Below are 21,921 nucleotides of genomic sequence, written 5' to 3' on the forward strand. Positions count from 1 at the left end.
AATTGGTTCTATAGATGTTACACAGAGGTCTATGGATTTTACTGTACATATGATTCTCTCCATGTTACATATTCTCTACAAGTCACATCATTACCTGTAAATTGTATGGAGTGTTGCTGCACAGAGTTTACTAAATGTCGCATACAGTTTACTAGAAATTTTTCTTACATATTGTAATGTCCACAACATTACGTCAGTCAATGCCAGCATGTTTAGTAAACCAACACTTACCTTAACATACTCATGGTGCTGTTGTTCCAAGGTTTTCAAATTATGTGTAACATATGCTAAGAAAACAAAAGAAGAGGAATTAGTCAATCAAAACCGTTCTGTCTAAGGTTGAAATACCTTACTTCCTTTGAAGACTCCAAAATGTAGGAAATGTACGTACAAAACCACATTTCTCTTTGACAAGCAAGGGAACCACTTTATCAAAGATTGTTGAATGTACTACTCTATATACTATATAATATGGTGAGACCAGAATTAACAACTTCACTATTTAACTATAAGGAATACACAGGATGTCTTAGAAGGTCAATATGACAATTTATTCTATGTCATCTGTTTCAACTAGAGCAGGGTTTCCCTAACTTTATCCCCCTGCAAACCCCCTGTGGATGTCAGAGTTGTCCACAAACCCCCAACTTTTCGAGACATGATCTGAGTCATTATTATACTATAATACGCATAACAGTGCTTCGTAAAAGATCAAGTTCAAAGTGTAATATTGTAATGAAAAAAAACAAAAGATGAACAAATATTTATTTGGAAACTTGAAGATCAGTTCATGAATTGTACCACGCATCGATTACACATCACACACGATGAGACTATGGAACGCGAAAAGAGTTTGTCGACAGGTACTACTTTTGTTCATTACTAACTTATATGATATATCAGATTTTAGTTCAACAAAAAGTACTCTAGTTTTGACTTTCAGAACGGTGTCACTGGGATGGATTCACGCACCCCCTGGGGGTTCGTGCACCCCAGAACTAGAGGGCACAGAATACCACTTGTTCCATAGCTCAATGAACACCATCTAAAGATCATAATTAGATGCTATTGCCACACCGTCCATGTACCTGTGACAGATGTTCCCATGGGTACACTATCAATGGTTCCATGGCTGTTTGCATGAACCAGTAGACAATCTTGGCCCTTGTGTCTGGTGGGTTCTACTGTGATGGAGAACTCTCCGAGTTCTTTACCAGTGTCAGAAATAGTAACCAAACCGTCACCAAATAACGATTCTTTAACTTCCTCAGCAGCTTCAAGAAAAGAAAAAAATAATTAACTAAAAGTGTAACAGGTTTAGCGACTCAATGCAATATACAATTGCACATAGGATATTCAAGGTTTGAACTGTTGTTAGACAGCAAGGTTCTAGCAATAATATGGACCTACAAGTCTGAGGTTTATCCAATTATACTTTTACGTTTACAGAGTTTATAAGGTTTCAGACTTGGATGATCATCTCTGTTGACATCAAATGACTTCCAATTAGTTGAATTGAAACTTGACCAATGAACCTACAACAAACTGCAAATAGTGTTTATATGTACAATTTGTCGACTACTTTAAGGTTACTTCAATTAACTCGATCTGGATAACATCCATATCTTATTGTATACTGGGAAGCTTGGTTCAATTGTCATAAAACTGCTCTTCATTGGTTATTTACATCCCTAATGTCTAATTTACATCGTCATCGTATACTGTAGCTCTGTACCCTCATCCCCAAGCTTCAGTGTGCTGGATTGTGCATCATCATCATACTAAATACAGGACTAACACTGTATATTAATAACAACAGCTGAGCCAGAGGTCACACAGCATGGACATCACCTAGCTACCACCTACTGTGTGTTAGTAAACAGGAGCTTGTGGCAGTTGTGTGGGCAGTAAATGACCTCTACTGACAGGTAAGAGAGGAGAGAAGTAAATAGTAAACAACTGCTTAGTAAACACTTAACCGGCCAGAACTAGAGAGTTCAAAAATACAATAAACATGTCTGTCATCAAGTACTTCAGGGCAGTTCTTAAGTTTTGGTAATGGGAACATTTAAACTATGTGCTCACACTAAGCTGTGTGGTTCACAGCATCAAATAAAACACCTGAAAATAAGCTTGAACGTTCACTTTATACCAGTTTACTTCCCTCCTAAAGGGACACTCTTACAATAGTTATTTTTATCCTCAACCCCATCCTTTTTCCCAAAAAACCTCCTCCATCCCCACACCCCTCCCCTTTACCCTACCATGTCAATGATTGGAATGAATAGTCTTGAGAGGAATTTGGTAGCATAAGCAGGCAAACATTTTGGTGGACATATGCAGTAGATTTGGATGCCTTATGTAGAATGGAGACAGGTAAGGATGAAATGAAGTAAATCATTCATAATTGTTAACCTTATACAATAAAAAATAAGATGAACTTACAGATTGATCTAAGGAAATCCAATGCCTCTGATGATGCAGTGGGAGGAGTCTGTGGTCTGCTTGGAGGAAAGAAGAAAATAAACGTTGATAGGGACTTTAGAACCTCAATGACATTAAATTAGCTGTACGGTATCAAACTTGTACACCAACCTATCAACGTTGAAAGTACTAGGTCCCAAAGTGTAACATCTGCACAAGCTTAATGATGTGTGACCAAACTTATTCTTAAAAACGTTAGTTTTTGTCTTATACAGTACGAACATTATTAAAGCCTCATTATTCATATAATCTTGACGGTCTAAACAATCTTTTACTGATAGATATTACGATATTGCTATTGTCTGAAATATTAAATTCCCTCGAACTCTCAGAATGGGCCAAAATTATGGCAAAAAGTACTTCATCATGGTGTTGTGATTATCTTCTGTCAAAAATAGTACCAAGAAAAGAGAGTAGAGCTAAGGATCGGTTCATTTCTGTCATTATCATGGAATGCATTTAACAAGGCTTTAAAGCATCATAGATAATAGAAAAAACCTCGAACACTAAATTGTATTTCTTATATATATTTCTTATATTCAAAGAATACTATAAATATTTAGTTGGAAATTTGGTGTGATCTTTACATGAAAAGGATATAAGACAATATATATCCAACCGATCATTTTTACAATCTCAGGCTAAGGCAGAACACTGCACTATCGTAATGCCAGTAACATTTATATGTTATATTACTGTAAACAGTGAGGGACAGTTGAGGGTGAGAATGCTGAACTATCTCAGCTGCAGTGCCAAGCTTATTCCCTTAACAGCATTCATTGAAATGAACTTGCTACACTGACTTTCAATTCAATTCATAAATCTTTATTATCTAAACAATCTTGAAGATGGTTCCTACTACCCTGGGGCTTTACAACTTTGGAACACAACTGATTGGTGCATTTAAGACTTAAGTTGATTGCATTTGAAATATTACATTGTAAACATACAGTATATGCTGCTACCATAGAAACTGCCGTTTGCCCTGCAACCGCTAATGGGGAAATTCTTGCACTCTCTTAAACTACTGTACAGAAGTAACAACAATGGCAAAGATTTACTTTAAAGCTATAGTATATATGGTTAATTTTTTCTTTTCAGTATTTTCTAATTTCCTTTTTTAGCCATTTTTCCCCCTTTTGATAAAAAATATGTTGAAGACGTAGTGGAAAAGAATCTCATTTTTGATAAATCAGGAAAAATCTTAATAAAGCCACCTGGTAAAGTCTTCATGTTGGCTGAACACCCAACATAATGTTGCATCTTATGAACAATGAAGTACCTAATGCAGTATTCCATTAATTGCTAGAACAATTTTAAATTCTTTGCAACACAGAATTTAAACACCATTAATTTTGCAAGGATTTGAACTTTCACACAGCATTCAGCTCATCCCCTCCCCCCCCCCCCCTATGTGATGCTACCCTTCTTTGGACATACCAGTAAGGATGTCACACATTTGACATTTCATTCTCTCAACTGTTTAGGTGTGGTAGTAACAAGCTGACAAGACATCATTCCATAGTTGCAACAATGTATGCAGATCTGAAAATCCAATGTTAACACACATCAAGTACTTTTTAACCATTGTGTCTCTTTAAGTTCACAACAAATAAACTTACTATTGATTTAGAGACACTAAGAATTAAATGTCAGGGTTTTCTCAGGATACAACAAACTGAAATTGCTCATATCATCATCATATCAGTACAGAGCATGCAGAAGAAGCATCTTGAAAGCTGCATTTAACATAATTTACTACCACAATCTGACGGTACAATCATGGTCCAATCAAAGGCAAGATAAAGTACCAGAAACTATTAAATATTATAACTTTAAACCACAAAAACAATGCCAGGAATGATACAATATGAAAGAATAGAACTTGGACTGGTTTGCCAATAAATTAAAAAATAAATTTATAAACAAATGTGTGTTATTTTGGGTACTCAATATCACAAAATATCACAAATAAAAAACTTGTAGCCACATCCATTACTCGAAAAAATCATATATTTTGCACCTATTGGCAATTTTGCATAACATTTTGACAGGAGAGGAACCTTAATGAGAGCATGGCCAAATAAAATATTATTGTTGTATTTTACAAATACTGTAACATCCTCTTCCCTGAAAAAAAAAATGAAAAATTGGTTTGTTACATACTGTAACACACAAAGCACTTCCAATGGAGTCCAACCTTCACTTTCTTTTCTTTTATCTACACTTTGCATCCTGTGTACTTAAAACAAACACATTCTTTCATAAATTGAGTCATATATGCAATAAACCAATATTGTGTCCTGGGTTTCATTTACCATTTGGCTGCACTATTAAAGCCAAACATTGAACTAACCATGGCAGAAAACAGAATCTCGCACAGAACCGTAACGTAATGCGGCTGCCTCTCATACCATTTGTTGACTGTGATGTACAGTTCAGTGGCTTTGTAAAACTATACAATTATAATATTGCTAATAAGTCATCTCACTAGATGTTCTATTATACAGGTACCTAGAGTATAGTATCTGACTACTGTAGATGTTCTATTATACAGGACCAACAGTATAGTATCTAACTAGATGTTCTGTTATACAGGTACCTACAGTATAGTATCTCACTAGATGTACTATTATACAGGTATCTACAGTATAGTATCCGACTAAATGTTCTGTTACACAGGTACCTACAGTATAGTATCCGACTAGATGTTCTATTACACAGGTACCTACAGTATAGTATCCGACTAGATGTTCTATTATACAGGTACCTACAGTATAGTATCCGACTAAATGTTCTGTTACACAGGTACCTACAGTATAGTATCCGACTAGATGTTCTGTTACACAGGTACCTACAGTATAGTATCCGACTAGATGTTATGTTAAACAGGTACCTACAGTATAGTATCTCACTAGATGTACTATTATACAGGTACCCACAGTAAAGTATCTGACTAGATGTTCTATTATACAGGTACCCACAGTATAGTATCTGACTAGATGTTCTGTTATACAGGTACCTATAGTATAGTATCTGACTAGATGTTCTATTATACAGGTACCTACAGTATAGTATCTGACTAGATGTTCTGTTATACAGGTACCTACAGTATAGTATCTGACTAGATGTTCTCTTATACAGGTACCTACAGTATAGTATCTGACTAGATGTTCTATTATACAGGTACCTACAGTTTAGTATCTGACTAGATGTTCTATTATACAGGTACCTACAGTATAGTATCTCACTAGATGTTCTATTATACATGTACCTACAGTTTAGTATCTGACTAGATGTTCTATTATACAGGTACCTACAGTATAGTATCTGACTAGATGTTCTATTATACAGGTACCTACAGTATAGTATCTGACTAGATGTTCTATTATACAGGTACCTACAGTTTAGTATCTGACTAGATGTTCTATTATACAGGTACCTACAGTATAGTATCTGACTAGATGTTCTATTATACATGTACCTACAGTTTAGTATCTGACTAGATGTTCTATTATACAGGTACCTACAGTATAGTATCTGACTAGATGTTCTATTATACAGGTACCTACAGTATAGTATCTGACTAGATGTTCTATTATACAGGTACCTACAGTTTAGTATCTGACTAGATGTTCTATTATACAGGTACCTACAGTATAGTATCTGACTAGATGTTCTATCATACAGGTATCCACAGTATAGTATCTGACTAGATGTTCTATTATACAGGTACCTACAGTATAGTATCTGACTAGATGTTCTATTATACAGGTACCTACAGTTTAGTATCTGACTAGATGTTCTATTATACAGGTACCTATAGTATAGTATCTGACAAGATGTTCTATTATACATGTACCTACAGTTTAGTATCTGACTAGATGTTCTATTATACAGGTCCTACAGTATAGTATCTGACTAGATGTTCTATTATACAGGTACCTACAGTATAGTATCTGACTAGATGTTCTATTATACAGGTACCTACAGTATAGTATCTGACTAGATGTTCTATCATACAGGTACCTACAGTATAGTATCTGACTAGATGTTCTATTATACAGATACCTACAGTATAGTATCTGACTAGATGTTCTATTATACAGGTACCTACAGTATAGTATCTGACTAGATGTTCTATCATACAGGTACCTACAGTATAGTATCTGACTAGATGTTCTATCATACAGGTACCCACAGTATTGTATCTGACTAGATGTTCTATTATACAGATACCTACAGTATAGTATCTGACTAGATGTTCTATTATACAGGTACCTATAGTATTGTATCTGACTACATGTTCTATTATACAGGTACCTACAGTTTAGTATCTGACTAGATGTTCTATTATACAGGTACCTACAGTATAGTATCTGACTAGATGTTCTATCATACAGGTACCTATAGTATTGTATCTGACTAGATGTTCTATTATACAGGTACCTACAGTATAGTATCTGACTAGATGTTCTATCATACAGGTACCTATAGTATTGTATCTGACTACATGTTCTATTATACAGGTACCTACAATATATATAGTAGAGGACAGCCACATAAGTGTACTGTATGGAATATTAGCAATAATTACGGAGACATTGAATTGGTTACAGCTAAGTGATGAGCTGCATGCATCAGATCACGTAGATCAAGATACATGAAGAGGGTTTGCAACCGTAACAGGCAAAACAACCTCTACAAAGTATATGACAAAGCTGTATATTTTTTCATACTTTAATCTTCTTGTGTGCCATGGATGCAACATTTCAAATATGTTTGCATCCGCTCAGAAAACTACTCACTTACTCAGTGTATCCCACCAGTTGGCCATGGGAAACAAGAACACAAACTTGTTAGTTATGACCCCTGTTGATACGTTGAGTTGCATGATATACACTTATGTGCAGAAAAATCACAAAATGTGCAGAAAAAGTTACATGTCAAGTTTTACTAAGACCACAAAAACATATGACTGTCAGGATGTGATCTTGAATCACTTATTACCATAATGAGTTACCAAACATCAAGACATTCAATGTTGCCAAACTGTACAGTATGGTGAGACTGCCCAACATAATCTCTTTAGAAATGTTACAGGCTGCCCAGACAAAAGGCCTGTGCTAGGACTGTGAGTCAGAAATCCACATGGAGATAAACAATTGCCTGGACAGTAAATGTTAGCAAGATAAGTATGTACAGTAACTAGAGTCCATTGAACATTGTCAGATATTTTGGTTATCTACTTTAGACCACTAGACCTACAGTACTGTACATACTGTACCTCCAGGACGGAGACCAAGCCCCAGATAAATTTGCTTAAATTTTCTGTAAACAATTTCCTGATGCAATTTGGTTTTAACATAAACATAATTATGATATTCTCCATCCATTGGGTACTATTAGTCACCCCACAATGTTTCGTTCCAATCCCTTCCTATACTGTAAGCCTACGGTATGTCAATTAATTTTATACAATGTTGGTTCAAACGTCAAGCTTCAATTGAAATACTGCTTCCCAATATAATGAAGAATTTACATAACAGCCCATGAAACAAAACAATGGCAGCTTCCTATTATGAGTTTCTTGTTGAAAATATGACAACAGAGTCAGACTTAATAGTGCACATATGTCACATCATAGTCTATCGCTGAACATTGCTATCTTTATATAGTGAAAGGTAACATTACCAGTATAGAAAGGGCAGTTTAACAACATATTTTGTGTTTAATGACTCTTGAGCATGGAAAGATATACAAATCTTTGCAGAAACTTGGTAAAGGCCTATTAGTTAATCAAATCAACCAAAGAAAAACACTGTTGACTATTTTTACAGGTACTTTACAAACTTCTGTAGTAGAAATGCCATTTAATACTATACAGTAATTCTGTACTGATGTATCTCAACTTGCATCTGAACATTATTTTTCATTGGGTTTTCAAAAACCACCTCAAGAATTTGGAGCTGATAAGAATCTGTTCAAGGTGGGGAAAAACATAATTAGTTTAATTATAATATGTTCTGATCGTTTTGCAGATTTTTGAGTGTGTGTTGACAAAGTGAAGAATGCACGTTACGTCGTAGTTTAAACATGATGAGAAGTCAATCATTAGAACACAATGTTTGATGAGTGATGAGGTTGTCTGTAATGCCAGGTAGTTGCAGGTACGTATAAAAACACATGTACTGTAGTCACCAGGCAGAGTATCGTTTAAATTGTTATCAGTAATTTACTAAATGAACTTAACCGAAAACTGTCTGGGAAATAATAAACAATGGAAAAGAGCACAGAAATATGGAAATATGGAATTGAACCATTGACCTCCGGGTTACAAACACTTTACATTTAAATTGTATCAGAATCACAGAAACTATCACTTGGAACACTCTTCACTGTCTTTACAAGTATATTACCATTCACTACCAGTACCCACTGTAATACTTGAGAATTTATGTTACGTACTATTTAATCTGACACAAGAAGGCTCTTTACTGTTACTGATGCTTGCTAAGCTTTTATTACTACTACAACACATCCCCAGGGAGTGCAACCCTCATCAGATCACATGTTAATATTATATTTAGTACTATAAACCATCCAAAACTTTATTGTCAATTGTCAATTTTGGCATATCAATTGATGTGGTGTACTTGGCTTCATAAGTTAAACGCAAGAACAAATATCACACAACATATTCTTAGATGCAAATTAGACTGCTACACTTTACTGTAGGTACAATGTTCAGACTTTCTAAAGGTACTTATCACTGCAGTAAACACATTGTATTACCACAGCAGCTAACAAAGGATTTATGGTTTGTACTCATTATGTAACCTAGCCAATAGTAACAGAGCACTTCAATTTTTTCTTTTAATTTGAAAGTATCATAATGATTTAATATGCTCCACATAAATTCAATAGACATTGTATTGAGTAATAAATCTTCAAGGGCGGTTTGACGCATAAATTTAAAGTTTGATATGTTGATGACAGTTAAAAAACACTACTACCAGTCCAGGTTATATTTCTATAATTACAATTTTAATTTATGAGAAATGACTCCTTAAGCAGCTGAGGTTCATCAGGGTTAGGGTTTAAGTGACTGGACTATGTAGTCTTTGAGTTCAATGAGTTCAGTTCCTTAGATGCAAAACACAAACCTGAAAGGGAAAACATAAGACTTTTACCGCTATGACATGATATGTACTGTACCTAATGACATGTTTACAATGTAATACAAAGTTGGCAAGGACAAATGGTGTTGAATGTCATTCAAGAGGGCTCAGTTGCTGACATGAATTTAAAAGAACGTTTGTTTGTTGAGTTATTAGAATTTATAAAACAATGGGTGAAAATTAATATACGGGACTGCACTGAGAAGCCAAAGTCATCATCAATTTACCCTTACATGAGCATTCCAGATTCCAGTGTAAGGCTTATTTTAGGTAGTTCGGGAATGGTAAGCCGGGCCTTACACTGATAACGTCTAACCGAGCGTGAAAAATCCAAAATCCAAAGGACTGAGAAGAGAACAAAAGTCTAAACTAATTGCTGATGGGTGATCAAGCCATGTACAATATCTTCGTTTCTGCCGGAAATAACCATCATGCTCCTTAATCGAGGTTCATGGCTAATCGCGGTCAACAAATGTTACATCTACCTCATACATAAATTTAAAAAAATAATATCAATTTGTGGAACAACCCTAATTACTCTCCTGTCGTCGTTTTGAGATGCGACAATTGGCAGGAGCATAGTAATCCCAACTTAAAAATGAATTATGAACAAAATACAATTTACAAACATGCATGCAATTTATAAGACAGCTTCTCAAAAACAAGATACACATTAATTCATAATGAACCAGGGCAAAACTAACTGTCACACCAGATACTATCTAAACATTCCAATATAAGGGATGGAAGAATGGAGAAAGGTAATACTCAATGACTTATTATCTTAAATTCAAATTCATAGCTTTAAATTCAAAAGTTACCTCATAAATTCCTGTCAAAGAAAAGACAATTACCCTTTCTAATATAAAAGGCGTAAGTCTTAAAAAGAAGGAAAGAAAAAAAATATACATAACTACTTATCCTTATGAAAAGAATGATAATAATTATGACTTAAACGATCTCAGCAGACCTAACGATCCAACTCATAATCACTAAGATAGTTAGGCAGCTTCACTTCTCTACCTAAACGTGTAAGTCTTTTATTATCTAAACGTTTTCCACCTTGCAACTCAGGAGAAATTCCAGACGTATCTAGATTACTCTCAAAGTGAAATGGTAACTTTCTATAAAATTCATCCAAGGACAAATTTGGCAAATAATTCCCTTGAACCACACTAGGCGGATTTGGCTGAACAAGCTTTCATTTACATCCTCTAAACTATAGGGAGAAACATAAGGCTTAAGTCGGTTATAATTGTATGACTTTAGATGGAATGGAAGATTTACTCAAATCTTGTAATTGATAAGTTACACCATTGTTCATAACTCTAATTACTCTATGAGGACCTTTCCATCGAGCGGCTAACTTATCACGTTGCTTAGCTGGATCGTTTACCGACACTAAATCTCCAACAACATAAGGTAGAAATCGAGTCTTCAACTCTACATACTCAGCCTGTTTTTCTTGAGCTTTTACCAATTCTTGGCCAACAATCTTACTAGCTTCTTTCATACATTTAGTGATGTCATCAACAAAATCACCATAGCTACTATGACAACTGTAACCAACTGGAGTGTCACCAAACATAACCTCGAGGGGCATACAAGCTTCTCTGCCATTCACCAGAAAGAATGGTGAGTAACCAATGCTAGAATGGACACTAGTATTATAGGAAAAAGCGATATGATTGAGCATCTTATCCCATTGGTTACCAGTTGAGAATAATCTCTTACTCAATTCACTCTTAAGTGTTCGATTGAATCTTTCTACCTGACCATCTGATTGTGGGTGATAAGGACTACTACGAGTTTTCACTATTCCCATTAGTTTACACAATCTATGCACCAACTTGGATTCAAATTGTTTACCTTGGTCAGTGTGTAATACCTCTGATATCCCATGTTCACAGAAATACTTATCAAATAAAGATTGTGCAACAGTCTCTGCTGTTTGATCTGGCAAGACATACATATTACTGTACTTAGTGAAGTAGTCAGTTACAACCAAGACATATCTATTGCCATTCGTAGTTAGGGGTAACTCAGTTATATCAGCAGCAACTCTCTCAAATGGTTTGTTAACTATCATGGGCTCTAAAGGAGCACGAAAAGGTGAAAATCTTCACTGCCTGTACCCAGAAAAGGTGGGGGAAGTTCAACCCTAATATTATCATAATGGGGTGGTGCCATCATTTCGGTAGTATCACCCAATAGTGGGGACCTTATAGTGTTACGAGAACTGGAGCCTCTACGTCTAGGCATTAAGTTTTTGGCGAAGAACAATGAAATTCAGTTTCACAAGTTTAAAATAAATACAATATCCTAAAAAAAATATATATATATACCAGCTGGGGGTGCCTGTAAACAGTCTATACTCAACAATATGTGTACCAGAATGGATTAGAGTTCTTAAACCGCTGCCACCAAATATGTAAGGCTTACTGTACTTTAGGTAGTTCGGGAACGGTAAGCCGGGCCTTACACTGATAACGTCTAACCGAGCGTGAAACAGGAAATAACCAGGAAAAGCGGGTACTGGATAATATATATCTTCTTTTATTGATTCTGAATAAGAATATAACTTTGGATAATTAAAATGTACAGAGCCCGAAGACTACAGACGTAAATATAAATTACGGAGCCTACTGTTCTACGTCCGTCGACTTCGGATGATAAACTTAAACTCCTCGATATATGTCTTTATGAAACACTTAAACCCCTGATTCCAAAATAACAAATTAAGACGCGTTGCACAGGGCACACGCTCTGCCCTTGAACCCGATTGGTGTAAACTTCTAACTCACCCCTTACCAAACTCTTGATTGGTTGAGTGCCAACCTGATATGCAGATGAGCATATGCAAATGGGCACTCAACCAATTTGAACCAGTTTGGCTGTCTTCCAACCCCGAATCATTTAAAACAAAAGATACGCTTCTAATAACGCGTGATTTATATCCCGCCACACCACAGCGCAAACCACCAATGCACGAGCCATGGGTGACGTCATAATAATAATAACTAGAATACGCTTCACAATAACAATAACTAGAATACGCTTCACACCAGCATTAGAATTTGTGATTCCAACCTTCCAAATGAGCACATTTTAGACATTCATGGGTATAACACAAAAACACTAAAAATCTACCATTTACTGTGTGTGTATTTTGGCACCTTCTTTAACCACATTCACTCATTTCACAAAAAGTATTTACATGGTAACTCCAGTAATTAGGCTAAGCAGATGGAAAGGTGCAATAGTAGAGTCGAGACAGGTAAGGAGAGGAGAAATAGGATATTCTTCAACAGCTTAAATGTAAAGTATATGCTGCTCCATGGACCTTCCTGCAGTTTCAACTTTCACACTTGGCTAATAAGACAACCAAACATACAGTATGCAGGATTCAGCAAGTGCAGTACATTAAAGTGTATGAATTGAAAGGAGATGAGCAGAGCAGGCACACGCTCTATGAGCGATACTTTTACATAACATGGTCTAAGATTGACTTCACGTCACAAACATGCTAACTAATTTCAGTGACTTTTTGAGCTGTTAAATTGACAAATTTATAACGCTACAATCCCATGTATAACTGTACAGTAGTTCATGAATAGCTTGACTAGCCAACTTCCATTGCAAATCGAAATAACACTGAAGCTATAGACAGAAAATTGGAAATTTTCCGATCTGCTCTTTGTGCGTGGAAAGATTTAACACTACTGTGAAAACATGTCTTGGGAGGGAAATGTTGAAGATCAAAATGGAATCATTCATTATTTGTTCGGTATTAATCTTCAGTTGGTGAATAATTGTTATGAGATGGTCATAGTTTGATCAATCAAAAACTTATTTCTTCGTTTCCTTGGGTTAAAGCTATACAAGGATTTCTGTGCGGCAAAATTTTCAATTCATTTTCAGATTTAATCTTGAAATTTGCTAAGAGCAAGCTAAATATTTAAGCCTAATGTATGGCAGTGAACCAATCATTACCTGCGGTATACAGTTTGTTCAAGGATAAACCTTGATGCAGTTTGTTGTGCCAAATAGCACTAACAAAATTTATGCTTAATTTCTATGTAAGATGGGAGCTATTGAACAGACCATTGGGCATGTAAGGATGGCACTCTTGCATATTTAACTAAATATCAATTAGTATTATTTTAAATGCAATTGCATTATTGTTGTACAGAATTTATCTGATCATTGGTTAAATAAGGATAGAACTTGTGCATATTTAACTGATAAAAGGGTTAACAACACTACCACAACGTTTAATTAACTGGCGGTCGGGCAAATGAACACTGCAGTAGTTCCTATTGAACAGATCGTCTTTAGACAGCCAGCTAAACCGGTTCTCATTTAAGATCTTTCTAACAACAGGGTAGCTAGTCAGGTGGCTTAGCAACTTTAACGTTACCGGCCGGACAAAAGTACCAAATTTGGCATGGAGTCTCTTTTCGACCTATCTATCGATTTTATCCGTGGAACCCACTTTATCGGTTCCGATTTTTCAAGATGGCGGCCAAAATCCAAGATGGCCGCCAGAAAAAAGGAAAATGTCATATATCTGGCTGTAAAAATCAGAGATGAACAAATGAGGGGTCAATTAAGGTGTTTCCGGGGTCACTGAAACAGATGATGATCATTGCATGTTGCTTGAGTAACCCACTTCCAAGATGGTGGCCAAAATCCAAGATGGCCGCCAGAAAAAAACGAAATGTCATATATCTGGCTGTAAAAATCGGAGATGAACAAATGAGGGGTCAATTCAGGTGTTTCCGGGGTCACTGAAACAGATGATGATCATTGCATGTTGCTTGAGTAACCCACTTCCAAGATGGCGGCCAAAATCCAAGATGGCCGCCAGAAAAAAACGAAATGTCATATATCTGGCTGTAAAAATCGGAGATGAACAAATGAGGGGTCAATTAAGGTGTTTCCGAGCTCACTGAAACAAATGATGGTCATGGTATATTGCTTGGGCCACCCACTTCCAAGATGGCGGCCAGAATCCAAGATGACCTCCTGGAAAAAAAGGAAATTTCATATATATTCAATCCCCAGACCCCCTGTGCCCTTTTCTGATCGGGACCATCAAACCTTCCGTCCTCAAACGTGTAAATGGAACCGGGCTTGCACCCTGACTATATGTTATGGCTGGTATTCTAATTGTGTCACTTTGGTTCAGGAAGCCATTTAAGACTTATTGGGGAACTTTGAGGTGTGATCGACCGTGGATAGACACTGTCGCAAACCCGTTATTATATGGGAGTTACGAGTGTCATGTAAGACTGATTACATTGAGTCAACTATATAATAGGGTAACTTGAGGGAAAACAGACCAGATGTGAATACCGACTCATTGAGAGATTTTGTAGGATTGTGCACCCTTCATAAACACAACGTCAATTGTGCGAACAACACACGCTAAGCAGGTCACTAGGCATCTGAGGCATTTAACTCTTTCAACCTGTACCCCAGGGCTACTGTTAGCGAGGATCTCCAGGAAGACTTGTTGTCTGGTATAGACAACCCCCCCCCCCCCCTCATAGTAAAACGATAGCTTGGGTTCGAATCTCTCCGTTGGTGAGCTCTGGGCAGCGGTAGCAGCGATGAGGAAGGGAAAGTCCCCGGTCCCGATGGCCTCCCTGCTGAGTAATATAGGACTTCTGGGAGGTTCTCGGTGGGGACTTTAGAGACGTGTTCGCTACCGCTTTCCAGTTGAATTACATGAGCCAAACACAGAGGGCTGGAAATATTGTTCTCCTCCCAGAGTCGGGGACCCTTTGGACCCTAATAGGCGTACAATAACGCTGTTAAATCTGGACTACAAAATCCTGGCCAAAGCATTAGGAAATCGCTTAGCGAATGTGATGCCGGATATTGTAGGTCCTCTCCAGACTTGCGCTGTGCGAGTCCTTCGGATTGAACTCAGTGTTTATTCGTTGGTTCTCGTTACTAAGGACGTCACGAGCATGGTCACTGTTAACGGATTTACTTCTGGTCCCTTCCCGGTTCGAAGGGGAGTCCGTCAGGGTTGTCCCCCTCCCCGTTGTTGTATGTTCTCTTCAGCGAAACGCTCAGTACCTCGCTGGACAGATGCTTGGGGTTTCGACCTTTCAATGTACCGGGTGGGGCTAGAGTTAAATGCGTGCAATATACCGATGACGTCACTTGTATTGTGTCGGACCTCGTCTCCTTCAAGCCTTTATCGAAGGTTTTGGCGACCTTCTATGAGGCTATGGTGCCAGACTTAACAAGTCCAAGACCAAAGGGCTGCATTCAGGAGGTTGGCGTGGCCAATCCCTCCCGTTCGATGCTACTTGGTCAGATGTCATGATCAGGGTAATCGGCATCTGGCTAGGTTATGGTGCCCCGGAGGCCACCACTTGGGCCGAGAAGGCTGATCAGGTGGAGACAAGGCTCGACACATTCAATCGGAGGTGACTCTCCCTCCCTGGGAAGGTTACAGTTGTCAATCGTTTTATTTTTTCCTCTCCTTTGGTATCCTGGTACGGTGATCGCTGCACCAGATTATTCCTTGGTGCGATTGGAGAGGATCATTTTTTATTTCATTTGGGGAAAGTGCAAACCAAACCTTCTCAAAAGGACCGTTCTGTAAAAGACCCCCTTGAGCGGGTGGGCATGGTTTGGTCCACCTACCATCTTAACTTCGCTTTCTCCTTTTGAAAGGTTTTTTCGTTGCGTTTGAGAATCCCTCGTTTGCCTTTTTTGTTAGGTTCTGGGTGGTTTTCTTTTTCGCCACTACTGGCCCGGATCCTTTTCCAATAACCGGCCAAAGGCGACACGCTCTTCGGGGGTGTATACTCAGATTGGTGACTCACTTTGTAGAATCTAAGAGGAGGGTGGGCCAGATGTTCTGCTTAACGTGGCCCCCTCGGCTTGCCAAACCGCCATCTCTCCAGATGTGTGGTGTTCTGTGTGTTGTAAGTCATTAGATAGCCGTCTCCGGGACTTCGCGAGGAGGATTGCACATGGGGTCCTCATCACTAACCATTTTCGCCTAGTCAGGTGGCGATTAGGTTATGGGATTTGTCCCTGTGTGGGCTGTAAAGCCATCAGGACTATGCAACACCTTTTGCTAAAGTGTCCCTTTGTCCGGTTGGTGTGGGAATGATGGTTTCACGCCTTCATTATTGGTGTTATTGGTTGTTATTGTTTTGGTTATTAGTGTTATTGGTTGACCTCAGATGACTAGTGACCCGACTTAGCGTGTGTTGTTCGCAGAATTGATATGTGTTTATGAAGGGGGGGGGGGAGGTTTGTCTATACCAGACAACAAGTCTTCCTGGAGATCCTCGCTAATAGCAGCACTGGAGTACAGGTTCGAAAAGAACGACCTAAATACCTCAGATGACTAGTGACCTGACTTAGCGTGTGTTGTTCGCACAATTGACGTTGTGTTTATGAAGGGTGCACAATCCTACAAAATTTCTCAATGAGTCGGTATTCACATCTGGTCTGTTTTCCCTCAAGTTACCCTATTATATAGTTGACTCAATGTCATCAGTCTTACATGACACTCGTAACTCCCATATAATAACGGGTTTGCGACAGTGTCTATCCACGGTCGATCACACCTCAAAGTTCCCCAATAAGTCCTAAGTGGCTTCCTGAGCCAAAGTGACACAATTAGCATACCAGCCATAACATATAGTCAGGGTGCAAGCCCGGTTTCATTTACACGTTTGAGGACGGAAGGTTTGATGGTCCCGATCAGAAAAGGGCACAGGGGGTCTGGGGATTGAATATGAATTTCCTTTTTTTTTCCAGGAGGTCATCTTGGATTCTGGCCGCCATCTTGGAAGTGGGTGGCCCAAGCAACATACCATGACCATCATTTTTTTCAGTGAGCTCGGAAACACCTTAATTGACCCCTCATTTGTTCATCTCCGATTTTTACAGCCAGATATATGACATTTCGTTTTTTCTGGCGGCCATCTTGGATTTTGGCCGCCATCTTGGAAGTGGGTTACTCAAGCAACATGTCATGATCATCATCTGTTTCAGTGAACCCGAAAACACCTGAATTGACCCCTCATTTGTTCATCTCCGATTTTTACAGCCAGATATATGACATTTCCTTTTTTCTGGCGGCCATCTTGGATTTTGGCCGCCATCTTGAAAAATCGGAACCGATAAAGTGGGTTCCACGGATAAAATCGATAGATAGGTCGAAAAGAAACTCCATGCCAAATTTGGTACTTTTGTCCGGCCGGTAACGTTAAGCCTAAAAATTGTTGCTAAGCCACCTGACTAAGCGGGCCTGTCAATATTCAGCATGACGCTATGAAAGCTGCACCATGTATAAAATATTAATCTTTTGTGCAATATCACTCTCCATACATTGGCTCTCTATACGTTGAATTTCAAAGATGAACCTATCATTGAACATTGCAAGAAGGCATAGCCTATCAGAGATAGCCATTTACAGTATCTCTGAAGTATGGTTCTGCATGTATTTGAAGCATTGTATTGGACGTGTCACCATACAAAGGACACATACAGTAGCTTAAGCAACTTTTGGGAGTCATTGTAGGATACCCCACACTTATTTAAGTGCAATAAGTGAATAACTAGCTAAGCTTCTTCCGGAGGAAACTGCTCACCATACACATAGGTTTTATGGGATGAACTTTGTTTGCCATTTCCAACTGCTAAAAAAGTTTTCTGCTGGAAGCAGCCACATACCATCAAAATTGCAGTCTTACTGCAAATTATAAAAACATCAATCGTTCATATATTTTATTAGAATTCAGTTATGTTAAAAATGCAGTAGTGAGAAACAACATTAAATGAGCAGGGATGTAATACTTGAATTGAAGAGGGGCTTTACACAGGTAGGCCTAGGCTATGGGTTAATGTTGGCTGCATCTTTTTATTACTGACCAATGATACATTTATCGGCAAAAACCAATATTTATAGGCCTAGGCTAGTAACAATATCTGTGCAACACTATTTGTACTACCTGTAGACCTAGGCTAGGCTATAGGCCAAAGCTTAGACATTTCTGAAAATAATTGGTTCCTACTCCAAAGGAAGTGCAAAGTTTCTAACCTCGGGCCTACAGAAAATTGAAGCAATAGGCCTACAATTACAAATACTGAACCCACACTCAGCAAAAAGCCATCCGTGAACCAACTGCACAGGCTAGATTTAACAAGGATTTAGAAATCGTAATATTTACACTACATCATAGTTCATACATGTTTTGTCAGGGCTAACTTGATTCCATTTTAACCAAAATTTAAGTTAAGCCTTTCGGCCAAATGTTTAATGGTATTAAACCTACCTGACATTTCCTTCACTCTCATCAGTAGTGTTTGATACCTCCATCAGCACACTGACTGTTCTGTACTCAAGTGGTAAAACTCTCGAAATAATTCTGCTACACTGCTAACATCGACAAATAGGCAGTGTAGGCTAAGCGCACGGGCTAAGGAACAGGCTACGGTAAAGCAGCCGTACCTTAGCTACATAGGGTATCCCGAGCCTATTATAACTACCGTTTCTTTCAGTGTTAAATAGAAACGAGTTTTTAATATAAAGGATGCTTAAAATGGCCGATAACAGGTAAGTTCAGTTAGATTACTAAAAAGGCCTATAAAGGACTTAACGGAGAAATTAGCCCTAGATGTACGAATAGTAGAACTTCATTGTTTCACACCTTGATGCGGATAAATAGTTAGCTAACTAGCAACTAGATCCATAAGGCAATATTTATCTGCACAATTTACAACGTGTATTACGAACTAAACTGTGCACTTGCACATCAATTATTGTATCCGGACCCAACACACAGAAATCGGTACTTCTGTGAAGAATGTTCCATTTTCATCACTATGGAAATAGCCGACTTTTCGATCTATTCATCGACTTCGAAATAATTCCTTAAATACCAATTTCAAACCATTGAGAGTTAACATATATTTAAATATGAAACTTCGTTAAAGAAAAGTTTCAATTTTACACCATTGGTAGGTAGAAAATTGTATGGTGAAATATCCATATAAAATGGAACGGCCCAGTAGTTTTTAATTGAGTATATATATTTATTTTTCGAGACTTGGCATCAGCGGCGCCATGGCTTAGCTGGTTAAAGCGCCTGTCTAGTAAACAGGAGATCCCCGGTTCAAATCCGGGTGGTGCCTTCTTTTCTCAATGACCGACGATTTCGCTTAACATTTCTAGTCCAGTACACTTTTAAATGACAAGTCAATTCATTTTTCAACAAAGGACACTTAAAGTAGAACGATAGTGACAGAAAAAAAATCTCTAATTTTCATATATAATGTAGTTTATATGTTACCAAGCAACATATTTTTTTAATTTTCCAAATAGCACACCGGAAAGTTATAAAAAAGGGAATTGAAACATCGTTTTTTCGTCTCCGTAATTTAAGAATTTGCAAACACTGCAACGACCTTGAATAGCCCTCAGGTCAGTGAATGACGTCACTGTGATGATCTTTTCTGTTGTGCACTGTTCAGTACGGAGCTGTGCGTGCATTTCGTGTCAGCATAACTGTTATTTTCCGGCGTAATGTTCAAGACATAAATAGATAATGAATATCATGGTGTTTCTTGATTTCTTCACCACGTGTTTACAAGTTTTTTTTTACGAAATTTGCTGCGATTTCGCAACGATTTCCCAATATCTGAAGAGGTAACTCGCAAGCTGACCCAAAGTAACGTAAATCTCAAGATCACGTTTTTGGCGGGTTTTATACAGAGTGATGTATGAATGTGCTCACTTACCAGTCAAACTGGCACAATAACAATAGTGATGATAGTCTCCAACGTAGATTAGTATAACATCCGAAAGAAAATCCAAAGTTCTAAACAAAGTAGATTCGCTTGTATGCACTAGGCCTACTGTAAAACATATACGTTCCTTGTTCCGTGCGTCATTAAATCCAACAGAAAGGTTTCATTGAGCTTGAAATACAACCGCATTTGAACTCAATCGAGTAGATAGTCTAGCTCGAACAATTTTCTCACTACATGCAATGCCTATTGCGTTTATTCACATGCATGCCTCGTGGTTTGGGCTTCAGGAGGAATCGTGTTCTAGCCCAACTTCACGTAGGTCCGCAAACGGTACTTTCACACTGTGCAAACATAAGTGACAGTGTGCGCTATACCGTAAGTAATACTTACACGATGTTTTGTTTCGCTCGAGCATACACACATTTCCTATTCGTATTACATTTAAAGTGGTTTGAAGGGTATGAACACATCTCTGCCCAAAAAACTCTGCCTAAGCGACGTCCATGCCCCAATTGAAATTTGCACGTTTATTCTCTCCTCACATAGTCTTTAGGTTGTTCACGTCTGACATGTCTTCCAGTTCCAACATTTACAGTTGCATTTATCAGGATATATATAAATAATGCGGCATAAAAGCATCAATCTTTCAAACTTTTTTTACTTTAGTGACCTTGCCACACGCAAATTTCAATTGGGCCCGAGATGGCTCTATGACCGATTATTCCGTAATTTACATTGGGGCAGTCGGCTTCACTAAAACGACAAGAAAAAGCAGGAACAATAACCCCTTATTAAAATTAGACCGTGTATCAAATCTCCTCTCTGGTTTAGGTTGTTTGTCGAGTCCAATATAGAGTAGGTTGCAACTAAACTTACACACTAAGTGCACACTGCTGAAGTACACTACGCCGAGCTCACTTTGTTATCATCATAATGACGTCAAATGTCACTGTAGATCATGTGATCATCATATCGCTGTTCGCGAAAAGCCCAATTTTTGTTTAAAAAATCAACGAGTTTAGGAATTTTTTTTAAGCCTTTCCCAACATCGGGTTGACTTGAATTTTCACATGTGTAATATGGAAACCAACTAGAATACTCTTGAATAAAATCGTATTTTTTCGTCGATGCTCAAAAATCACTATCGTTCATCTTTAAATCGAAAGCCGGAAGGTTTTGTGATTAAGCCATAACATTTTAACACCAAATGTTCCAATATCAAGAAAGAGTCCCCCTAGCGAATTATGACTAGTCACGTAGTTACTGTAACGGCACAACGTACACTTTCTTTACCTAAATGAGGAATATTCCAGCGGCGGATCTTTCCTATATCACTCCGTTCAAGAGATGACGTCCTGGGGGAGGGGATGTCCCCTAGTTGGCAAAGCTTAAAACTGATTACACAATTATTTTAAAAAAATGTGAATTTTCTGTTTGGGTGGGGGGGGGGGCGGGGGCTGTG

The 21,921-nt window shown here is 37.9% G+C and overlaps 1 protein-coding gene and 1 non-coding gene across 2 annotated transcripts in view; one reads left to right on the forward strand and one right to left on the reverse strand.

The window, feature by feature from the left end:
- The window catches only part of LOC139959045 (ciliogenesis-associated TTC17-interacting protein-like), a 36,043-nt gene extending 16,571 nt beyond the window's left edge, over window positions 1-19,472 (reverse strand). Inside the window, exons 1-4 of the mRNA XM_071956578.1 lie at window positions 18,983-19,472; window positions 2,446-2,501; window positions 1,089-1,274; window positions 232-287 (exon numbers count right to left, since the gene is read on the reverse strand). Coding sequence (XP_071812679.1) covers window positions 232-287; window positions 1,089-1,274; window positions 2,446-2,501; window positions 18,983-19,026 — 342 coding nt within the window. The 5' untranslated portion in view covers window positions 19,027-19,472. The remainder of the gene's footprint in view (window positions 1-231; window positions 288-1,088; window positions 1,275-2,445; window positions 2,502-18,982) is intronic.
- Window positions 19,473-19,767: 295 nt separating this feature from the next.
- Window positions 19,768-19,841, forward strand: Trnat-agu (transfer RNA threonine (anticodon AGU)). The gene has a single exon. It is a non-coding gene; the product is annotated as a tRNA-Thr (tRNA).
- Window positions 19,842-21,921: the final 2,080 nt, after the last annotated feature.

Source organism: Apostichopus japonicus, chromosome 18 (genome assembly GCF_037975245.1).
Source record: "Apostichopus japonicus isolate 1M-3 chromosome 18, ASM3797524v1, whole genome shotgun sequence".
Classification (NCBI taxonomy): domain Eukaryota; kingdom Metazoa; phylum Echinodermata; class Holothuroidea; order Aspidochirotida; family Stichopodidae; genus Apostichopus; species Apostichopus japonicus.